The 20,657-nt window shown below is 35.6% G+C and overlaps 2 protein-coding genes across 4 annotated transcripts in view; one reads left to right on the plus strand and one right to left on the minus strand.

The window, feature by feature from the left end:
- Positions 1-20,657, plus strand: part of LOC136808480 (uncharacterized) — a 209,915-nt gene that overhangs the window by 97,270 nt on the left and 91,988 nt on the right. The gene's annotated exons all lie outside the window — the stretch shown is intronic.
- LOC136808481 (potassium voltage-gated channel subfamily KQT member 1-like) overlaps positions 1,243-20,657 on the minus strand; it is a 34,612-nt gene continuing 15,197 nt past the window's right edge. For 2 of the 3 annotated variants that reach the window (XM_067065013.1, XM_067065012.1), the window contains exons 2-15: positions 17,244-17,337; positions 16,034-16,160; positions 15,629-15,701; positions 14,681-14,777; positions 13,910-14,044; positions 13,113-13,223; positions 12,537-12,632; positions 8,967-9,219; positions 8,357-8,411; positions 7,921-7,996; positions 4,990-5,084; positions 3,783-3,808; positions 3,423-3,472; positions 1,243-2,564 (exon numbers count right to left, since the gene is read on the minus strand). In XM_067065013.1, coding sequence (XP_066921114.1) covers positions 2,442-2,564; positions 3,423-3,472; positions 3,783-3,808; positions 4,990-5,084; positions 7,921-7,996; positions 8,357-8,411; positions 8,967-9,219; positions 12,537-12,632; positions 13,113-13,223; positions 13,910-14,044; positions 14,681-14,777; positions 15,629-15,701; positions 16,034-16,160; positions 17,244-17,337 — 1,411 coding nt within the window. In that variant the 3' untranslated portion in view covers positions 1,243-2,441. Of the gene's footprint in view, positions 2,565-3,422; positions 3,473-3,782; positions 3,809-4,989; positions 5,085-7,920; positions 7,997-8,356; positions 8,412-8,966; positions 9,220-12,536; positions 12,633-13,112; positions 13,224-13,909; positions 14,045-14,680; positions 14,778-15,628; positions 15,702-16,033; positions 16,161-17,243; positions 17,338-18,966; positions 19,277-20,657 lie in introns of those variants that run through there. The other variant, XM_067065011.1, reaches the window with a different exon arrangement.

Raw genomic sequence — 20,657 nt, forward strand, 5'->3', positions numbered from 1 at the left:
TATTGGCATAAAATTGCCAAAATTACTTTTTGTCAAAATCAAAAATACCTCCTCGTCAAATAACTTATTGCTAAACACTATTGCATTTTCTTTGTATTTTTCAAAAATGTTCCCTAAAATTTTTCCATATCTTTCGGGGAAAAACTTTTCATCTTCTCTTCGCTAGAAATGACCATCCCAGCCAGACAATCTTTTTCCACGTTTAATTTGAATTTTTATGACTTCACTTTTTAAGAGGAATAATTTATAGAAGTCAATAATGTTGTTATTTTGTAGCTATTTAGTTTGAATAATCTATTTTTCAGATTAAATTGATCTTGTTTTGTTCCATCTACTGTACCTTAAAGGAAGAAATTTTGTTGACAATGTAATTTGAATGATTAAGCCGAAATCAGCCAAATTAAGTGCTTGCCAACCATCCGCCAAAGTCAATTCTCGCCAAACTTCTTTCGCGAAACCTACCGGACGTGCGGCCCTTAAGGGTAGGTTTTTTGGACTTTGGAAAGTGCACTGTAAGGGTTGATTTGTGAGCAAGTGGGGAAAAATGTAATGTAAGGGTGTAGAATTTGAGCAAATACCAAATTTTGAGGTATTGCACTATAAGGGTCGATTTTCAGCCAAATTTTTCATGCACTGTAAGGGTCCGATTTTAGAGTCCTGATTTTTGGCCGAACGTACGGTCGTTTTCAAAATCGAGTGCCCCTCCCCGGGCATTACACGTTTTTTTTTTTATTAGAACACCTAAAATTTGGCTGAGCCTGGATGTGCTTATTTTTTTAGCAATTTTCAGCCTAAAATGTTCTTAAATGCGTTCTTATTTTTTCAGGCTACTCTAAATCGACAATATGATACAAAATAAAGAGCACTTAAATTTGGCAAAATTTGGACAATATTTGACTCTCGACTTTTGAAGATCCACCCCTAAATTCGGTTAAAACTGCTTAAAAAGAGGAAAAAATTGTAGTTTCTTGTCATTTTTTTCCAAACTGAGGCTGGGCATGTTCTTAAGATGTTCTTAATTTTTCGACGAATTTCAGCCTATATGTTCTTATAAACTGGGTTCTAATAAAAAAAAAAACGTGTATACCTTTTCTAAAGAACAGTACCGAGTCTGTGTCAAAATCTTCTGTATTGAAGAGAAGGAGTAAAATATCAAGTCGTGACTCAGACTCAGAGACTAAGACTCAGAGTCGTGTTTGGGTTAGGAAGACAAGTTATAGAGGTTTGAGCCATAACTCGACGTTAACTTTATGATTTTGTTATTTTCAGATGTTAAAGAGAATAAAATTAAAAAGATATGGATAAATAAAGATTGCTTTCTGACGTCTCCAATCGTGCAATGGACATTCGCACGTGTTGTGAATTCATTCGAGCTCAAACTCGCATTCGAGTGTCGCAACTCGCATTACGATTGGATTTTGGATTGTGAAATATCCACAACGCCTTTGTAAGTTTCTTTTTTGTTTAATTTCAAAGATATTCCGAATTTTTGGAAATATCATATTTCCAAAAGTTGGAAATATTTTGAAAATATGATATTTCAGATTTACAAAAGTATATGGAAATATCAAATTTTCAAGATATTTCTAGGATTGGAAATCTCTTATTTCGCCCAGTGTTGATTTTTAGGAGGGCATAGGGCGCACTTTATTAATCACACTCTTGATTTTGAAGTCCTATCTCCATCACCTATTTATTTATTGTCCATTTCCATAAAAAAGTGTTTTTTTGTTATTGTAATGTAATTTACTGTGTTCTTATTTGCTATTTCTATCGTGTTAAAATCTAATACGTATAAAAATTCTTTCATTCATTCTTCCATTCATTCTTCCATTTCATTCAGTTTTACCCATTTGTACTAGTAATCGTATGGTTTGGAGTGCAATTAACGATTAATCACGAGTAACAAAGGAGAAAATAGTAATTAACCATTAATTGCACTCCTCTAAACCAATCAGATTCGAGTAATTTTGCACGGCTGACGATTATGTTTATTAAGAGGTTATTGGAGTGATTTTGTTGTTGCTGGTCATCAATTGTAATTATTTCAAATTGTCATTTGTTATAACAAAATGATTTTTTGTTGTTTCTTTCGTAAAAGTCTTTTTCTCTTCATTAACATTTATCCATTTAGTCAACCTTTTTTCATCCATGCACTCTCTTTATTTTATTCGATTTCTTCTCATTAATTATTGTCCATTTTATAAATTGCCATTTATCATAATTAAAGTTGATTTTATTGTTTCTTTCGCAAAAGTCTCTATTTCAAGTTCACCTCTTCATTGACATACACCCACTTAAGTTTATCTCTTCATATTGGCATACATCCATTAAGTCATTCCTTTTCATCCATTCACTCTCATTATTTCTTCTTCGGTTTCTCCTTCTTCGCTGTACTTCTGTTTCTTCAGATGCTTCCTTGTAATACAAGTGTGTAAATTTCAATCGTTATCTTGATGTTGTTGTTTATTATTCAAAGCTTTGTTGATGTCAATTCCTTGTTGTACAAGTAAAATTTTCAAGAGTTCTTTTGTTTCACTTATTTCTGAATGTAAACTGCCAACCTATAGTATACAAAAATATTAATCAATCCTTATAAACGCGTTAATAACAGACTAATTTTTTGTGAAATTATGTATCTGATATTAGAAAAGTTCTTAGGGGGAGCGCTTATGACGAGGTTTCCTGCGCAACTACCAAAGGAGAAATAAGATTTTTATAGCACTTTTGCTCTTCAAGTAGCACAATATTAGTTAGACCATATTTTTTTTGCCCACCCTGATTTAACCCGAAATCAGATTGTGATCGTTTTCTGCCCACTACGCTGAAGCTCAAAAGGGATGGGTGAAAACCTAACAATCTATGTCAATAATATGCTATCTCAAAATCGTAAGGACAACACTTGTCAAAAAGGACTTGGAATGACAACAAAGTTGCGTGATTGTGTTTCAAAATAGGGCGCCATATCAGGAAAATTTTAGTTTTTGACTTTTCAGCGCACAACAAGATTCTTAATGTAGAATTTTTTTTTGAGAGGACTATTTTTCTCAAATGGTTGAATTTCAAGTGCCTTTAGCTGTTTACCGTGCACGTAATAAAATTATGACCAGCTGTTATCAGGTTAGTATTACTAAACTCTTATTGGGCTCTTCCAGAAAATGTCCGTACATGGGGGGTGGGGGATATATTGTCCGGGGGTAGCGAAAAATCATCAAAATTTGCCTTGTCCGGGGGGGGGGGGGGTAAATTTGCTCTTCCGGGGGTAATTTTGGTTGTCCGGGGGGTCAACTGATGCTTGTCCGGGGGGTAAAACCCGTTGTCCGGGAGGGCCACTTTGTCCGGGGGTAAATCACAGAAAATTGTTTTATCCTTCACCCCAATTTTTTTCTGGAAAAGCCTATTACAAAATTCCAAAATTGTACCTTGTCATTCAACTTGGAGATATAGTTCAAATTCTTCTCAGCTTTACTATCTGAAAATTTAAAATATAAGAAATAAAAAATCTAAACATGATAACAAAGGGATGAATTTTAATTTAAAAAAAATTAGAATTCCTATCAATTTTAAAAAGGTGTTTTTCCAACTCTACTATTTAGCTCAAATTCACTTTTCCGAGGCACTAAGTCAGGGGTGCAAAAAATACCTAGCTGGTACATAACGTTGTCTCGATTTCATCAACTATACAACGTCTTTTTATTTTTAAGAATTTTTAAGAACATTCAACCCTAAAAATGAAATAAGACAACAATTGTGGGTTTAATCAAAATAGAATTTAAGCTTACCACTGCATATTTGACATGATTCAATCCTATAAAGAAAAATTATTATTCAAATGATTTTTGAAAATATAAACCTTGAAAAAACTTTACCTTGGAAGAGGCCCCCCCAGCGGACCCTCGATTCACGCAATCACGCAATTTTTTTTCGAAATTCACGCATTCACGCAAATTTTCCTTTTCCATTTTTCAGGAAATGGGGAAAAATCGCGAAAACTGCACATGATCGGTGGAAAAAAGGGAAAATTCAAGTATTCACGCACAAAATGGCCTAGATTCACGCATTCATGCAATCAAAAAGTGAATTTTCACGTTCACACAAATTTTTTCAATTCACGCATTCACGCATTTTTTTCTTCCAATTTTCACGCATTCACGCAACCGAAAATGCCCATTCACGTATTCACGCAAACCGCTGGGGGGGGGGGGGCGCTTGGAATGATATATTTGGATTAGGTATTATCAATTGTCATTTCGTTCAAATGGTCTCGACTCAAAGGTGGCGTAAAGTTAGTCATAGAACTTGACAATTTCTACATTTCTTGAAACGATTTTTGCAATATAGTTTAAAGGGACATAAAAGTACTGACGAAATTTGTAACCAAACCGTATGCAGCGGGATACAAAATCAAAACAAATGTCACATGTTAAAATCAATTGTTTTACATGTTTGTTTTGGACGCGTGATTCGCGCAATGTTTACATTTTACTACTTTTATGTCCCTTTAAAGAGGTCTGTTCTCAAACTCGACGTCAATCAATTGCGTTTTTAATTCTGGTGGTCCTCTCCAGTTAATTAGATTACTTAGTGTACTTCGGTTTTGGTACTGTACAGGGTGTCCGGAAAAAAAGTATCGAGTCGTACCACTTCTATAGAAAGAAAGCTCTGTGTGTTTCACTAAATTTACAATGTTTATCAAATTTCTCTCTGTGTCATATTGATTTTTTTTAATCATAATGACTGTTGTAAAAACAATTATTATGTTGGTATATATTTTCTTACATTTTGTTAAATACACGCAACAACATTCTAGTCAGAATCATGTTCGAACTCGATACTTTTTTCCGGATACCCTGTACATATTGGAAAACAATCTCAAGAGAATTGCTGTTAATTATGCTGACATGGTTTCCACATGGAACCAAAATGGATGAACACTTTGAGGGAAAAGACTATAGGAACAATTTTGAGCCTTTGTGTTATTTTTCTCACCTTTGTTTGACATCTCTTAGTTTAGCGAACATCTCAATTTGTGCTGATGCGAACTGATCCAAAATGTCACGTTCATCGTACGGACGACGTGCTTGCTGTATTCAAAAAGAAATAAGAACATTCTTTGCAGGTGATAATTGAAATTTGAGGTGCATTCGAGGGCGGCTCGAAGATTCCCTTTTAGTTAAGTTATCTACCAGAAAGTTGGTAAAGGAGGGTGCTACCGCCAGGAGTCGCAGTTGCGCATAGCAGTGCCCAGGTCGCTAAGATCAAGGCCTGTATCCCTGCTTACCACATCTGGAAAGGTGAAACGCCAAGAGAGATTTTTAACCCTTCTCAGAAGTCTGGTATAGGTACCGTCTAGTTGCTTTTCAAACTTTTTGGTAAGGGACCAAGTTTCTGAGCCATATACATAAGAATTGGCTCAATAGTTGACTTGAAAATTTTAACTTTGAGACTAGAGTCGATGGAAGGAAGATGACCAAATACTTTGTAGCTTATTGCATGCACGCCAAGCTAAACCTTTGCGAATTTTAAAGTCTTTTTCAGAAGAAGAGATGTAGGAACCAAGATATTTGTAGTCTTCTACCTTTCGTAAGTTTGTACCAGATATTAATTGTTTTGATATTGTCTGATAAATCGTTAACATTAAGAGTCAAATATTCGGTTTTGGATTCATTGAGGTATAGGCCTGTACAATTTGCAGCAGATTCAAGAGCAATTAGAAGATATTTTGCATCCTCTAGGGTAGAGCTAATAAGTGCTATATCGTCAGCAAAGTCTGTATCTGTTAAATGAAAGGCAGGATTAAGGACCATACCTACGTTGAAGAAGAAAACCGCAGCTAGATATTTTATCAACAGAAACGCGCATAAGGTAATCGACAACTAGAATAAAGAGAAATGGTGCAAGGGTATCACCCTGGAGAATACCAGCTAAAAAAGAAAAAGTTGAAGTCTCACCATCAGGTGTTTATACTGAAGATTTTGTATTAGTGTACAGAAGTTTTATGGCATCGATGATCTTTTGAGGGATGATGTAAAGAGAGAGAATATCAAACATTAAATCGCAATCAACCGAATCAAAGGCTTTCTTGAAATAAACAAAAATCAAAAATGCTTCAAGATTGAAGTTTCTAGCTTCCTCTAAGATTCGTCGAAGAGCAAGAACTTGGCTTAAAGTAGAACGACCACTTCGAAAACCGTTTTAATTTTTACGCAGAATGGGTTCAACATGAAGTCAGATTCTATTCAGAAGAAGCTTGTTATAGATTTTTGCTGCGATTGGGAGGAGAGAGATACCACGATAGTTTGTGGCAAGACTAAGGTCTCCCTTTTTTGGTACTGGAACGATGGTCGATTTTAACCGGCCAATTTATAATGTCAAATCCATGGTAAAAGAAAAAGTAGATATATCTAGAGGGGGAGAAGTTTGCTCTCGTGGGAGAAAGTTATTTGTTGGTAACACCGGTTTTTTACCTAAAAGATTTTTGAAATGCTGTAACCAATTATCTAAGCGTTTTTCATTTCAGCTGGATGGACAGTTTTGAGTTCTTGCCACTTAGTTTTTGTACTAATTTCCAAGCATCGCGATGAGAGTTTTTGGAAAATTGCTCAGACATGTCCTTCAGCTGAGTATCAATTTAAAAAACTTGAGCCTCTAGGTAGGCCTCGTCAAGTTTAACCTTGGCAGAGTTAAGTTGCTCCTTGCGCCTCCGCATTGGTGCTGCATTATTTATACAAAGAGGAAGCTTTTGTTAGATTTTCTCTTGCTTTCCTGACTAAGGGACATTCTTTTGGGTTTGATTTAGCTCGTTTTTGTTTTCTTGGATGTTGCTCTAGGGCAACTTTTTTCTGTGGAATCTTTAAGACAAGAGTACGCTAGCTCAACATTATCTTTGGTTAATTCTTCGTTGAAAAGAGTAGAGAAACGGTTAAAGACCTCAATTCCAAACGTGATACAGACTTCAGGATTTGTAGAGACTCTCTTTCAATCTATTTGTTTTAAAGGATTAGGTTTCGTAGGTTTGGAAGAGCGAAGACTAAGTTTTACCTTAGAAGATACGATGCGATGATCAGTACTCGCAGTAGCAAAGGAAGAATATGCTCTTGAGTCCTGTATGCTATTACGCCATTTTTTCCGGAGAAGGATATATAGTCGATCTGTGCCTTATCGCCGTTTGGATATTTGAAAGTCCAAAGATGATTAGCACATTTCATGAAGGAGTTATTTGAGGAAAAAAGGTCAAATTCTTGTAGAAGATCTACTAGTAAAAGGTATTCACCATTACGATTCGTAGCCTTGTCAAATGAAAAAAGAACATCAGGATAGGCAAGTTTGGTATTAAAATCACCGGCTATGGAAAGAAAATTATGCCTTGGAATATGGCTAAGCAAGCTTTTAAGTGACGAATAAAACTTCTCGACATCTTCCCCGGGAGCACTGTTGTGGGGGCTATAGGACACTACTGTTAAACTGGGTTGCTGGAAAATTCAGCAATCACGATTCTAGGTGTAATTTTTCAATTCTTATTTAGTTGCTGGCTGCTCTAGATGAAAGAAGAAAGCCAATCCCTTCAACAGAAGCACTAAGCAGGAGCTCTACTCTTTTGTGCTTAATTGTAGGTGGGGTCACTTTGTTATTCTTTGGGAAAAACGACCCCAATAGCATTTTATAATGACCCCTTCATTTTATGAAATTTCCCTGAAAAAGGGCCAAAACCCTTTATTTTCCTATGTGTTTTTGGGAAAATCACCCTAAAATCACTTAATATGAATTCATGAATTTTCTCCCAGAGTACCATCCCTGCTTATACCGCACCCACCACTACAATTAAGCACAAAAGAGTACCTTAACGGCCACGGATTGTGTAATGAAACATATTTCCTGTAGGGCAATTAAAAGTTTTATGCAGCTAACTGTGATACTTACCCTAAATTTTTTCATTGAAGAAATACATTTTAAGAATCGAATAAATCGAAGTGCAATCTTCTCTGCAGTTGTCAGCCTAAGGAAAAGTATGAAAATATAAAGATTAAGAATTTACTGTCTACCCATTGAACATTTTTTGGTTAAAGGTAGAATGAGAGAGTATATGACATTTAGAATTTAAGATTCCCTTCCCTCAATAATCGTTGGGTTTATAGGCTCAGAGTGCGAAAATCCAACTCTTAAAATATTTTATTGAAATTAAGTTTTAGGGTAATTTTCTCAAATAAAAAGATCGTTTGGCCAATTTGTCTATAGGGGAGGGCGCACCAGAGGGCATGACACGTTATGCACAGTACCTCTCATATGAGAAGTTGATTACACCTCTGTTTCAAACAAACGATGAATTTTTCAGCCTGTGGAATAATGAAATGCTTACTTCTTAGCTGGTATTAAATATCCGTTTGAGAAATTGAAATCATCAGGAATTTCCGCTGTAAAAATGAAAGTAATAATTCATAAAATAGTTTTTATAGGCTGTAGAGACAAAAGGGATGCATCGAATTGCAGTTCACGTTGATTAAAAATTAATAAAAGCTATTATGATTGTAGCTAAACACTCCGAAAGTAAATAACCAGAAGTAATTCATTAAATCTTAGCAGTCTTTTAGGTTTAGCAAGGATTTCAAACAAGATATTCACCATTTTGGAAAAAAAATTGGCCATAAATATAAAATTCTTTTATTAATGTTGGAGGGAAATTTGTAACTTAGCCAATTCATGATATGCACCACTGGAGAATCCTCTGAGAACTTTTAAAATTTTCCACCCAATTCGTCACTTTTTCTATTGTTTTTAAGTGACGTATTGGGTGGAAAATTTTGAAAATTCTCGGGAGACGATACCTCCTTATTCATGATATGCGCCATTGCAATGTCTTCTGACATTACATCATGGAGCCAACAGCTGATTGGTTGTAAGTGACGTAAAATCAGTCAATACGTCATTTTCAACCAATCAACTGTTGGATAGATAACAAAAATACAAACCTGGGGAGACTGGGTGCGAGGATTTGGAAGGTGGTGATGACATTCCTTTCCCATTGTCATTTCTAGTCACGTGGATAGAAGGAATGATTGGTGTAAATGGGACACCAAACATATCGGGTTTAGAGCTTCGTTGATGATTGATGCTTTTTCGTGGTGTACGCAAAAGATTTGATTCGTAGTCCTTATGTTGAGTTGTGTGCGGAATCCATGTGGCAGGGAAATCGTTGTCTGCTGCATATTTCCTCCAAAAACTCTGTTAAATTAAAAAAATAGTACATCTAGCCTCCTTTCGTGTCCAATATCTTTCGACTGAATTGTTTTTTTCGAAAAAACAATTCACAGCTGAAAATGGGCAAAGATTGAAGTTTCTCAAGTCCAAAAATGGTGGTTATAGCATTGCTAGATAAAAAGCTGATTTTTTTCTTTTTCGTTTTTCATCTTCGTGTTTGAAGATTTCAGAAAAATTTTATACGCATAATATTCCACTCCGGATTGCCTTTCCAAAAAGTATGAAATCGCTATCTAATTCAAAATCTATCAATTAATACGCAATTGAAAATTTACTGCCAGCTAATTTGAAATGTACTTTTTGGCCCAGCGCTAGCGATAGGGCCTTTCATTTGCAACTTTCCGTCCTTCCGCTGTCTGTCCGTCCGTTTTGGTAGAAACGGTGCTTAAAACCAGTAACACACTTTTTAATTTTGCCGTTTGGAGAGGGAAAAGGTTGCTAAAGTCGGATACTGGCTATAAAAGATATATTTTCTCATTTCGCGCTCCTTCAAAAACAAATTTCAAAACAAAACAAGATGGCGGTCGAAGCGAGGAGGTTGATTCATACTTTCTTGAACATTTTCTTTGCTTTAGTGGTCAAGAGACTTTCAAACCAAAGATATTTTGTAATGATTTTCTTTTATAAACCTTTTTCAACATTCTGCATATCTTATAGTTATTGCTCAAGTTTTCATAAAGTTTTATGAGTGAAAATTCTACCTTAAATCACTTTTATTTTTAGTTTATTGCTTTCGAAAAGACTTTATTTTTAGGAAATAATGGCTTCTGATATAGAAATAAATAAACTGAAATGCAGCTGATGTGTAAATTTGAATAAGATTGGAACTTTTTCCTTGATGCTACACAAGAAAACAGTCACTTCTGGATCTGTCGCTAACAACGGTCAGTGGCTGGTGGGACGTGGTATGATTTTCAAACTCAACACATGATTATTAAAAGTAAACTGATTCTGGAATTAGGTAATTGTCACTAAAATGGAGCTCATGTGTAAATTGTAACAAGATTGGTACTTATTCCATGAGGCTACGCGTGAAAATGGTTATTTCTGGATCTGTCTCGTTTGACGATTGGTGCGGTGGCTTGATTTTTCAAACTCGACACAGAATTATTTCAAATCTGATTATTGGAATACAGTATGTTAACGGAGACTAAAATGCAGCTCATGTGTAAACTTTAACAAGATTGGGACTTTTTTCATGATTCTACACATTAAATAAAATGGTCAATTCTGGATCTGTCGCATTAAACAGTCGGTGACTTGATTTTTCAAACTCGACTCACATACCGTCAACCGTCTCTAACTTGGGACGATTGGTGGAAACATGGGACTGTTGCATATCTGGTCTGTATTTTCACTTACTGTAAAATCGAAAGAGAAATCGTGTATTTTTGAAATACGCCTTTCCTTAACTCAAATCAAATGACTTTGGAAGTTCGGTGAAATGGTGGCCGAATTTCCGTCCCATGTTTTTTCAGATAGTCCCAAGTTGGAGCAGTTGATGGTAATTATTCAAAGTATATAAACTGATTCTGGAATCTGTTAATGGCACTAAAATGCAGCTCATGGGTAAATTCATTGAACATTTCTCATGGTTGCAAGGCATGAACAGTGAAAACGGTCATTTCTGAATCTTCGCATTAACTGTTAACTCACATTAACCACATGAATTTTATTAGCTTGGATATGCAGACCGTAAAAACTATTTTACCGTCTAGTTCTTTAAAGATCATTTTTCTTGTTTACGGTCTGGTCCAACAACATGCCTGCAGGGATATTTCTACCTGCATATGTGAGTGCACCTAATTCGTTAAAAAGCGCCCACTCACTAAGCAAAATATTCGGGGGATTTTTTTATATTTTTCTATGGGCGCGCATAATTTATGGAAAAAGCTGACCTTGTGAAAAAAGATGAACAAATGAAAATGAAAACATAGGTTCATCTCTAAACAAAATGGAAAGGAGCCTTTTTAAAATGTGGCCTGATGTGGCTGATGTTTTGATGCAGTTTAAAGTAGTTTTAAAAGTTTTTTGAGTTTGTAAAAGAGGTTATATGGTAAGTTAATTATGTGTGTCTGCCTGGGTTTCGATAGTCTGTCAACAAGGGTTCACTCACAGGCAGTATCAAACAAACTGTACCCGACATTTTTAGTTACACCAGATAAGATTTTTTTTTCTGAAATTTTGAGTCTAGGATACACAGGCTAGAATTTTATTGGAAAGTTGAACCTGCGCCTGTGTAGGCCCGGTTGGTAGGAGACCATTCAATAAAATTTCAAGCGTCTAACCAATGAGAAGTACCCCGGTGATTTTGAAATTTTTTTTCCTGTCTTCACTTTGATCCATGTCAACGGGGTCATGCATTTGCTGTTTTGCACGCTTGTTTTCGACACGTTACTTTTCGCTGGGCCTTCACGCCCAACGGGCTTCTTGTTTTAGATTAATAAATATTCAATGTTATTTTAAATAATCTAATAGCTAGTACTGCAAAATAGAAGCCACTGACGGATTTAAGACAATAAAGCAAGTACGTCGGAAACATGCAAAGGAGTGAAACGCTCGTTAAAAGATAATGGAGTTACAGTTACAAATTTCTTTTTCTGATAAGTTCGACATGGTCTGAAAACCGCCTATGGAAGCAGCGGTAAATTCTACTATAGTGTAGTCTCTTGAATTCGCACGGAGAATCGAAATTTGTTCGAGTTATGGATATTTCGTGTGATGTGAATCTCCATGATTTATAAGGCTTTGTTAACTGAAGGGATTATAACACTTGTTCCAATTCAGGAGACATTCAATTGATAGAGGTTCGTGTTCTGGAGACTCCAGTGAAGTTGATAAATTGACCCAACAAACTCTTAACAAAAATCTTCCAACCTTTTTCAAACCTTTTTTTATAAGAGCATCCAAAATCTTTCAAGTCTGCGAATATTCTTGACTTATTTAGTTTTAAGCCTAAAAATGTTCTTAACATGTTCTTATTTTCTTACATCGTTTGTTCTTATAAAAAACGTGTACTCGACAAAGTTTGGTAAAACGTATAACTATATTAAATGTCAAACGTAAAACTATTATATACTCTAACTATTCTCGATATGCGTAAGTTAAGATTACGTCATTTTTCCTATCGGAAAGACCCGAAAACACCGAAATTTGACCCATGAGTGTTGCTAAAAATAGCAAAACAGGGGTCAAATTCCGGCTTTTTCGGGTGTTTCCGATATGAAAATGACGTAATCTTGACTCACGCATATCAACAATTACGATTTCCAACTTCTTACCTGTATCAAGACAGCAGCAGGTCTTCTTCTTCGATTCACATGTTTCTCTTTTTGTTGTTCTGCAACTTGTAAAGCGAATCCAGAGCCGATGATTCCCTATTTGAAATAGAAATCGGCACTCTATTAGATTGTGCTTTGTCATTAATAAGGTAGAAAAGTAAGAATCTCCTTAAATAGAATTTACCACCTAATTTGAAAAAAAGTAAAATATAACTTCTAAGCTCTAGTTTAGACGGCCAACTTTTCGTCCTGCCTATTTTAATTGTGAATTAGCTGTCTAAAGTTAATGCATTGCCCTCTTTTGACCTCAATGCAACGTCTTCTTCCAATCTACTCCACGCAAAGATTTTAACTGCCAACGTATTGCCCACAATTATAATAGGTAGGGCGAAAAGTGGGCCGTCTAAACTAGAGCTAAGGCACCACGTCTAAAAAAAGGTTGAAGATTTGCTTCTAATATATTCTATATCTGATAATTTAGTTAGAAGGTCTTCTAATATTTTAGCTACCGGTTTTTCAATGGCTTTGAACGAATCGAGTAATCACTTCGGTTGATTTCGATTTAATAAAACTTACAGCAGGCATAGCTAGGAAGCAAGTTCCAAAAACAGCGAAACAACAAATCAATATTTTTCCAGAAGTTGTTTCTGGTTTGATATCACCATAACCAATGGTTGTTAACGAGATCTGAAAATGAATTATAAAAATACGTCATTTAACGTATCTCCTGTCATCCTTCTAACTTTCTCCCCTTTCGGCACCATGTAGGTAGCACCTTATTGGTAGAAACTCTCCTACGTGCACTGCAAACCTCTGAAGGTGCTTGGAAATTAATCATCTGAGGAAAATAGTTAATGCTATAGCTCAAGAATCTTGTTTCTCGCCGGGATTTCAAAATTTGATTTTTTTTTCTAATAGAGCGCCCTATTTCAACACAATCACAATACGTTATCGTCATTCCCAGTCCTCGGTAGCAAGACGTGGTCCTTACAAATTCGATAGAACATATTTGTCTGATCGTTTGCTCACACGCATCCCTTTAGAGCTTCAGCTTAGTGTGCAGGAAACAATGAAGATGTGATCTCAGATTAATTTGCAGTGATTTACACATGCAGGAATAATGAACTAAACCAGGAGGAACAACCGTTAAAGTGGGGAGGCTGAAGGCTCAAAATGAGATAAAAACCGCTAGGAATTTGAAAAAAGTCCAATTTGCTCAAAAATGGGAATGCTGAAGTCTCCCCAGTCTCCCCGCGCTTCCGGTGGGCCTGGATTTGCAATCACAGTTTATATCTTCATACGAGTGCAATATCACAGCCGCACCAAAATTGGCGAAAAACTCCAATAATGTATTGAGTAAAGGAATATCTTACCACACCCCAATAGACGCCATCAAATAGGTTATTTAGGGTATAAGTATCATTGGTGCGTTTCTGTTCGAGCGAATATACCAAGAAACTGACAAATGTTACCATTAAGAAGCCCATGTACCAACACGTCAGCAATTCCTAGAATAAATTTTTGATGAAGATATTGAGTTTCAAATTTGCGGGTACCTCATGAAAAGTTTTCCTGTCCCGTTTTGGTTAAATTTATTATGGTAAAAAGCCACTAGCTTATTCAAACTTAAATTTTCGGAGTATGGTACGATTAATCTGAGCCATCTCTCAATATTAGCAGAAAAAGACAACGATAACTTAAGTGATCCAGAATTTTTCTTTCTCGTGTTGGAAGAAGGGAAAAATATCCCTGCCAGATCCCTGAAAATTTCCCTCAAGCTTAATCTAAGAAATGACCCCCCCCCCATAATAACAGATATATGCAGTAGTCTGCTAACATCTTTTCAATGTCCTTCTAAAGTTGTAATAGCGAGTTTATGTATTTGCGCTTTTGAAGAAGGCGGAGTGGCTGAATCGATTTGGAAAAACCCACAGTTCTGACCGGCGAAATCGAGAACGGTAAAAGTGCTGATTTTTCGTCGTCCTCACTCGCAGTCAGGATATAGACGAATTAGAAACCTGCCTACCTACCGTCCCCGTCACAGAAAAACATAGATAAATAAACTCGCTAATGTTGTAATGTGACGTTTAAACATTGTGAGTCAGGTGGAAAAGAGGCACTTAAGCGCATACGGACAAACTAACCTTTCGATGTTTTTTGAAAACTCTCCAGAACGCACCAAATGCACCACGTTGTCGGTCAATACGTAATATTCGTAGTAATTGAAGCAAATATAAAAGCCTAAAATGATATTTTTAAAGACTTTTTTATAGTACTATAACATAATGGTAGACGATGCTATCGTCCGTTAGTGGGAGAATGTATATGTGCAGAATTGGCCATCACGGCAGTTTGTAGAAAAAATAATATTTTGGAACAAACTCTAAACACCTCCGCTACTGCTTTACTCCGCACCATTCTCTGTCTTCCAATTCATCCCGCCTCCTTAACTATTCTCTTTCTAATGATCTTTTGTAGATGGTAGGATCAAGCAGCCCTGGTAATTCAGATTAGTTTGCCAAGGCTTTTTTATGATTTTGCTGTGGCAAAGTGCCATTTTTACCCGTTTTGCCGCAGCTTTTACCGAGGTATTTGCTCTGTGCCTCCGCCAATTGCCATGGCTGTCAAGATGGTAACAAAATGATCCGGTTAGAATGTCTTTTTGGGAGTAAAGTGAGGGAGCTCAATGCTAGATAATGTGCACGTTTTTTTTAATGAGCAATCGTGTTGCTAAGGCTCGAGGGCTCAAGTTAGCAGTCTAAAAAAGACTATAATATTGAGGTAATGAAGTTTTTTTGAAATCCCGACACTTTAGAGACCGTACTGTGACTACTCAACACGACACGCACGGAGAACAAATTTAAGGAAATTTCGAGTAATGGAGTTAATAAGTTTTAAAGGTTTATAAGGCATTGTTAAGTGAAGGGAGGAGAAAACTGGTTCGAGTTAATGAGACTCACTAAAGTTAGCGGGTTTTCAAATATCCTTCCGTGTAATAACCCAGTTGACACACGACGCTGTTTCAACGTTCATGTAATGTAATACGGAAGACTAGAACCTTAGACAGCTTGTGTGACAGCTGGGATTCTTACCTCCTCTCTTCAGGGTCAAGATTCAAGGATGTTGAAATGACTAAACCAAGAGATGACAGGATCACCAATAAATCTATAAAAAGAGCAGTTATAAATTTGAATATAGTCAATTCCCCATGCTAATTGCCAGGATTTTTTTTTGAATCGGAGAAGGTATGAGTATTTTATACTACAGTAGAGTTTCTTTAACTTAAAAATGTTTTCTCGTCTCTTCAGTGACTTACTCCATACATCGAAATTTCCACAACTCAAACAAATTTTGTGTTCCCCGTACAGGTTTGAGTTGTTCAGACTCCGCTGTACTTTCCAGAGGAGGGGGCCAAATTCTAGCTCGAATTACAGAAAGTGGACTGTATGTAATTCTTTCTACCATTGAATCCTCACAATAAATAAAAGTGTTTTTACCTATGATCATGTGTGGCGTGATTATATATTTCTTCCACCCTCCAGCCGCCCCGTACGTTCCATGGGCACCGGAGGACCAAACGCGAAGAAGATACTCAGTAAGAAAGATGACAAGGAGAAGTGTTTCCTGAAAACAGATGAAAATGACTTGTGGTGCAAATCCTAAAGCTTCACTTTTTCTTATATTTGAAAAAGAATGGAGATTCCTCTCTAGGTGCTTTGAAACGCAACGCAATGTTGTTGAGGTCTTCTAAACAGTCCCTTTTCCTGCAGCGGGGATAAAAAATTATCGAAATCACGATGGGGATAGAAATTTAATTATTCCAAGCTAAAAAGTTTGTATTTTAAATGGGATAAAATAAAAGTTGGATTCCCAGTGCTGAAATTGTAGAGTGTTATTCCCACCGGGGACGAAATTTTAGTCAAATCTTCCAGTATAGGCAGCGGTCTGTGGCGCAGGGCTGCATTCAATAATATAATGATCTGGCTGGAGAAACGATTAGTGTGTTAAAGTCTGTCTCGTAATAATTTGCAGCTGGAGAAATAAATAGCTGTAACTTTTGATAGAATTCGAATCAAGTTACGGTTTTGTGCTCGTTAAAAAGATATTTGTGAGTGGAATATTATCAAGTAAAAAAATTGAGAAAAAAAAGGAAAATTAAAATGAAAAATGAAGAAGAAAAAAATTAACTTCTTGTAGAAATGTGGTATAATTATCATTTCCACAGGAGTGACTCTTCAATCTTTATTCATCATCACTGTGAAAAAAATTTTCAAAAATATTCATTTAATCAAAAGATATCAAACAAAGTTTATTGCTGGTTGATCGACAAAAGGCAGGTTTTTTCGTTTTTTTTGTCGTTTTTTAGTACTTTATAGAGTCAACCAGCAATAAATTTTGTTTGATATCTTTTGATTGAATGAATATTTTTGAAAAATCTTTTAACAGTGATAATGATCTAAGATTGAAAAATCACTCCTGTGGAAATGATAATTATACCACATTTCTACAAGAAGTTGATTTTTTTCTTCTTCATTTTTCATTTTCATTTTCCTTTTTTTTCTCAATTTTTTTACTTGATAATATTCCACTCACAAATATCTTTTTAACGAGCACAAAACCGCAACTTGATTCGAATTCTATCAAAAGTTACAGCCATTTTTTTCTCCAGCTGCAAATTATTTCGAGACAGACTTTAAATCAACTTACAACAGAAAGTCGGACTTTAAATAACCATCCATTATCATATCCTGGGATCGTACTTCCGATACCAAGCGCCAAACTGACCAAAATGACAACAATTCTAATGAAGAAATGATTTTGATTATTTCTAAGCGCCAAAACTGACCAAAATGACAACTCTTTTGATTAGTTTCATTACTTTAGCTGTGACTCAACGTTGTTTATAGAGGTTTTTCAGGTTTTGTTGCTAAAGTTATGTATCCTCTATTATTAGCTTATTTCATAAACTGAAAATCTCCTGACAAAAACCCATTTTCTGAATTCAATATTGCTGATGTTTATGATGGCTACGGCTTCAGCAATGGGGATTTGGTATAATCTAGATGGCTTAGAAGTTTTGAGAAAGATCTAACAAACCCAGGCAGAAAGAAACTCTGAAAGTCAGTGTTTTGATAAAATTAGAAAAATGGTTTCCTGACGAAGTACAAAATGCGTAGACAAAGGCTTGCTAGTGATATCCTTAAAAAATGGTGATAATGCTATATGATCAAAATGTTGAAATTTTCTGGAATATTTCAAAAATTTGCATATAGGTTTGCATTTTTGGTCAAAATTTTAAATTATTTCCAATATTGATTTTGGAAGTATTTGGCATTTGCATATTTATGTCATCATGGAAATAGCGCAAAATGTATTTGCGAATTACGGCAAATCACCTGCAGGAATCACCTGCAGGAAGCAATTTTGTCAGGCTGTTTCACAGTTGACTCTCACTAATTCGAACTCGAATGTTTGTCCAAAATACAGAGAGATTCGATTCAAAGAAAGTATGTTAAGAGGGTTTCTACTCTGTTTACTTGACCAGGACTGAAAATAAGTTCGAACTATAGAAAAATTCGAGCAATAGAAGTTCGAATAAGCGAGAGTCTACTGTAAAACGGGTTTTATTTAAGAGTGGCAATTGGGAAGACGAGTCATTTTCATTACTGTCATACAACCATAAATGGCTTCAACCTCCTGTGCCATATTTTTCCTGTTTCAACTAGCCCTGTTTTACAGCCCTGATGGAACTTCTTCCAACAGTCGGGATGAAAAATCTTATCTAAATCGCAATGAGGATAGAAATTCTATTGTTCAAAGTCAAAATATCCAGAATTTTAGCCAAATTTTCCAGTGAATAGGGGGTCTGGCCTGCTCTGTAACACAGGCGTGTGAAAAATGAGAAAAGAGTAATGAAATTGACAAACTTTAGGTCATAGTTTGTACAAACTGATATAACCATGTTATAATTATCGTAATATCATATAACACCCATATTATCATAATACACGAACTGTTCATAGATGGCTCAATGATAAATATGTTTCATACTTTAACCCTTAGACCACGAGGAGTGCGTATATGCGTCCAAAATAGTCCCAGACTTGAGGCCATAGCTCCTGACCACTTGATTTAAAGGGGCATAAACCGAATGCTTTTAGAGTATAAAAATACCTTTCCAATGGTACCAAAATCATCTTCTAAATCAAAAGCTACAAGCTTAAATCAAAAGCTACAAGCTTTTATAGCACTTTAAAGTTTTGAAATTCAAAAAAAAAACAGCGCGCGCAAAGGGTTAAAGACAATAATGTTGTCTACGATCCCAGCTGGCACACAACGTTGCTTTATCGTTCAAGCAACGTTATTTGGACGTTATGAATGTCACATGGACGTTGTTTTAACGTTGTGTGCCGTCTGGGATAGTACTTACAATAATTTATCATAAATTCCACCTTTGGAATGACATTTGTGTGCTTCAAGAAAGCGGAAAACTTTCATGCGTAATTTTTTGGCTAATTCAGCTTTCTGGATCAGTTGCGTTTGAAAATCAAAATACGCCACTTCTCTTTTGATTTTCTTTTTTTCGTCATGACCGTCCCCGTAACCAGGGTTTATCGTCGTAAATGTCGGTTGTTTATTATATAACAGCGTCTGTGCGGCCATTTTGTTTTTATAAACTGTTACAGTGTTGATATTTCGTGCCTTCATATTTTGGTGACAGAAAATCAAAACAAAAACTCAAGATCTAAGACAATCTATTACTATGTATGTGAGGAAACTTTTTCCAAATCTTCATAATGGAATGACAACTAACGCTATACAACTTTATTCATTTTTTTCTCGCCTTGTCAAATTTAACAGCCTTCTGGAGAAAATCATCCCTCTTCAAAGACAAGGTCTTCAGTATCAACTCCAATATTTTTCACACATTCTAATTATTTTCCCCAAAGATTTCTGTGTAGGCTGTACCAAAAAATAATCAAATAAATCAAATAATGAGATGTCAGCCATCTGGGAAACAAGGCAGTTATAAAATGAATAAATATTTTTTGAAATTTCTTCATTAGAAAGATATTTTGGTAAAAAAACAAACTTAAGACTTTAAAAACTGAAAATAGGAGCATTTTTAGGCCTATAACCCAAAAAGTTAAAAACACACAAGATTTCAAAAATTTCGGACGTTCTTATAAAAAAAGTGTACCTTAAAGATGTAAAAAGTTTTTCGGGGGAGACCCAAAATTTTGGTCAAGAAATTGTGTTCTTAAGTCAATTTGATTATTGTGCGCCAAAAGAAATTCCGACCCTGGGTTTATTCCAAACAATGTGGCGTGGTAAACAGCGGAATTAAACAAACTAATGTAGCACTGACCTTTATATATCCCTGGACCAAGCTATATCCTGAATTTTTTTGGGATTGGTGCCCAAGAAAGAGCCATTACTATGTTGAGAATTAACGTCTAACGGCGCTAAATCATCAAAAGTATTAGAGGAAAAGTAGATCTAGCACTCTTGGTGCATTTTCACCGCTAATGAGTATTGCCGCCATTACCAATTTCTAAAAAATCCGATCAAAGATTTTTGGTTGGCCGGGATTGAGTAACTTGGTCCTGGAACATATAAAGGTCAGTGAATATAGCTAGGTTGGAAATCCAGGCTATTCTAATATGGTCAAACAGTTTTGAGCAAATCTAAACAAACACTTCCACCAACTAGTAGAAAATTAATTTACGCAGAAATATGTTTGCTTTTATTTATATTTCTTGTGAGATTAAATTAGATAAATTGTTTTGGGATGATTAGATAATTATGGCAACGGCTGATGGAACCGATTTCATCATTTCTCCTAAACAGTTAAAGGAAGAACTTTTGACAGGAAGCAAAAATTTTGTATCAAAATTTTTCAAAATTATTTTAAGAATCTTTTTTCCTGCAAAACTTCTGGTTACCTGGTTAAATTGCTGCTAAATTCTCCAAATTCATGCTATTTCAAGCCTTAAAAGGCTAACATTTTCCAGGCCTCAAAATCTTGAAGACGAAAAACTACATGAAGTATATTTACAGACTTAATTTTTGGGAATAGGAATATTACTTGAAAGTGTTCTTAATTTTTGCAATATAATT

This window comes from Clytia hemisphaerica, unplaced genomic scaffold (assembly GCF_902728285.1).
Source record: "Clytia hemisphaerica strain Z4C2 unplaced genomic scaffold, Clytia hemisphaerica genome assembly, whole genome shotgun sequence".
In the NCBI taxonomy this organism is placed as follows: domain Eukaryota; kingdom Metazoa; phylum Cnidaria; class Hydrozoa; order Leptothecata; family Clytiidae; genus Clytia; species Clytia hemisphaerica.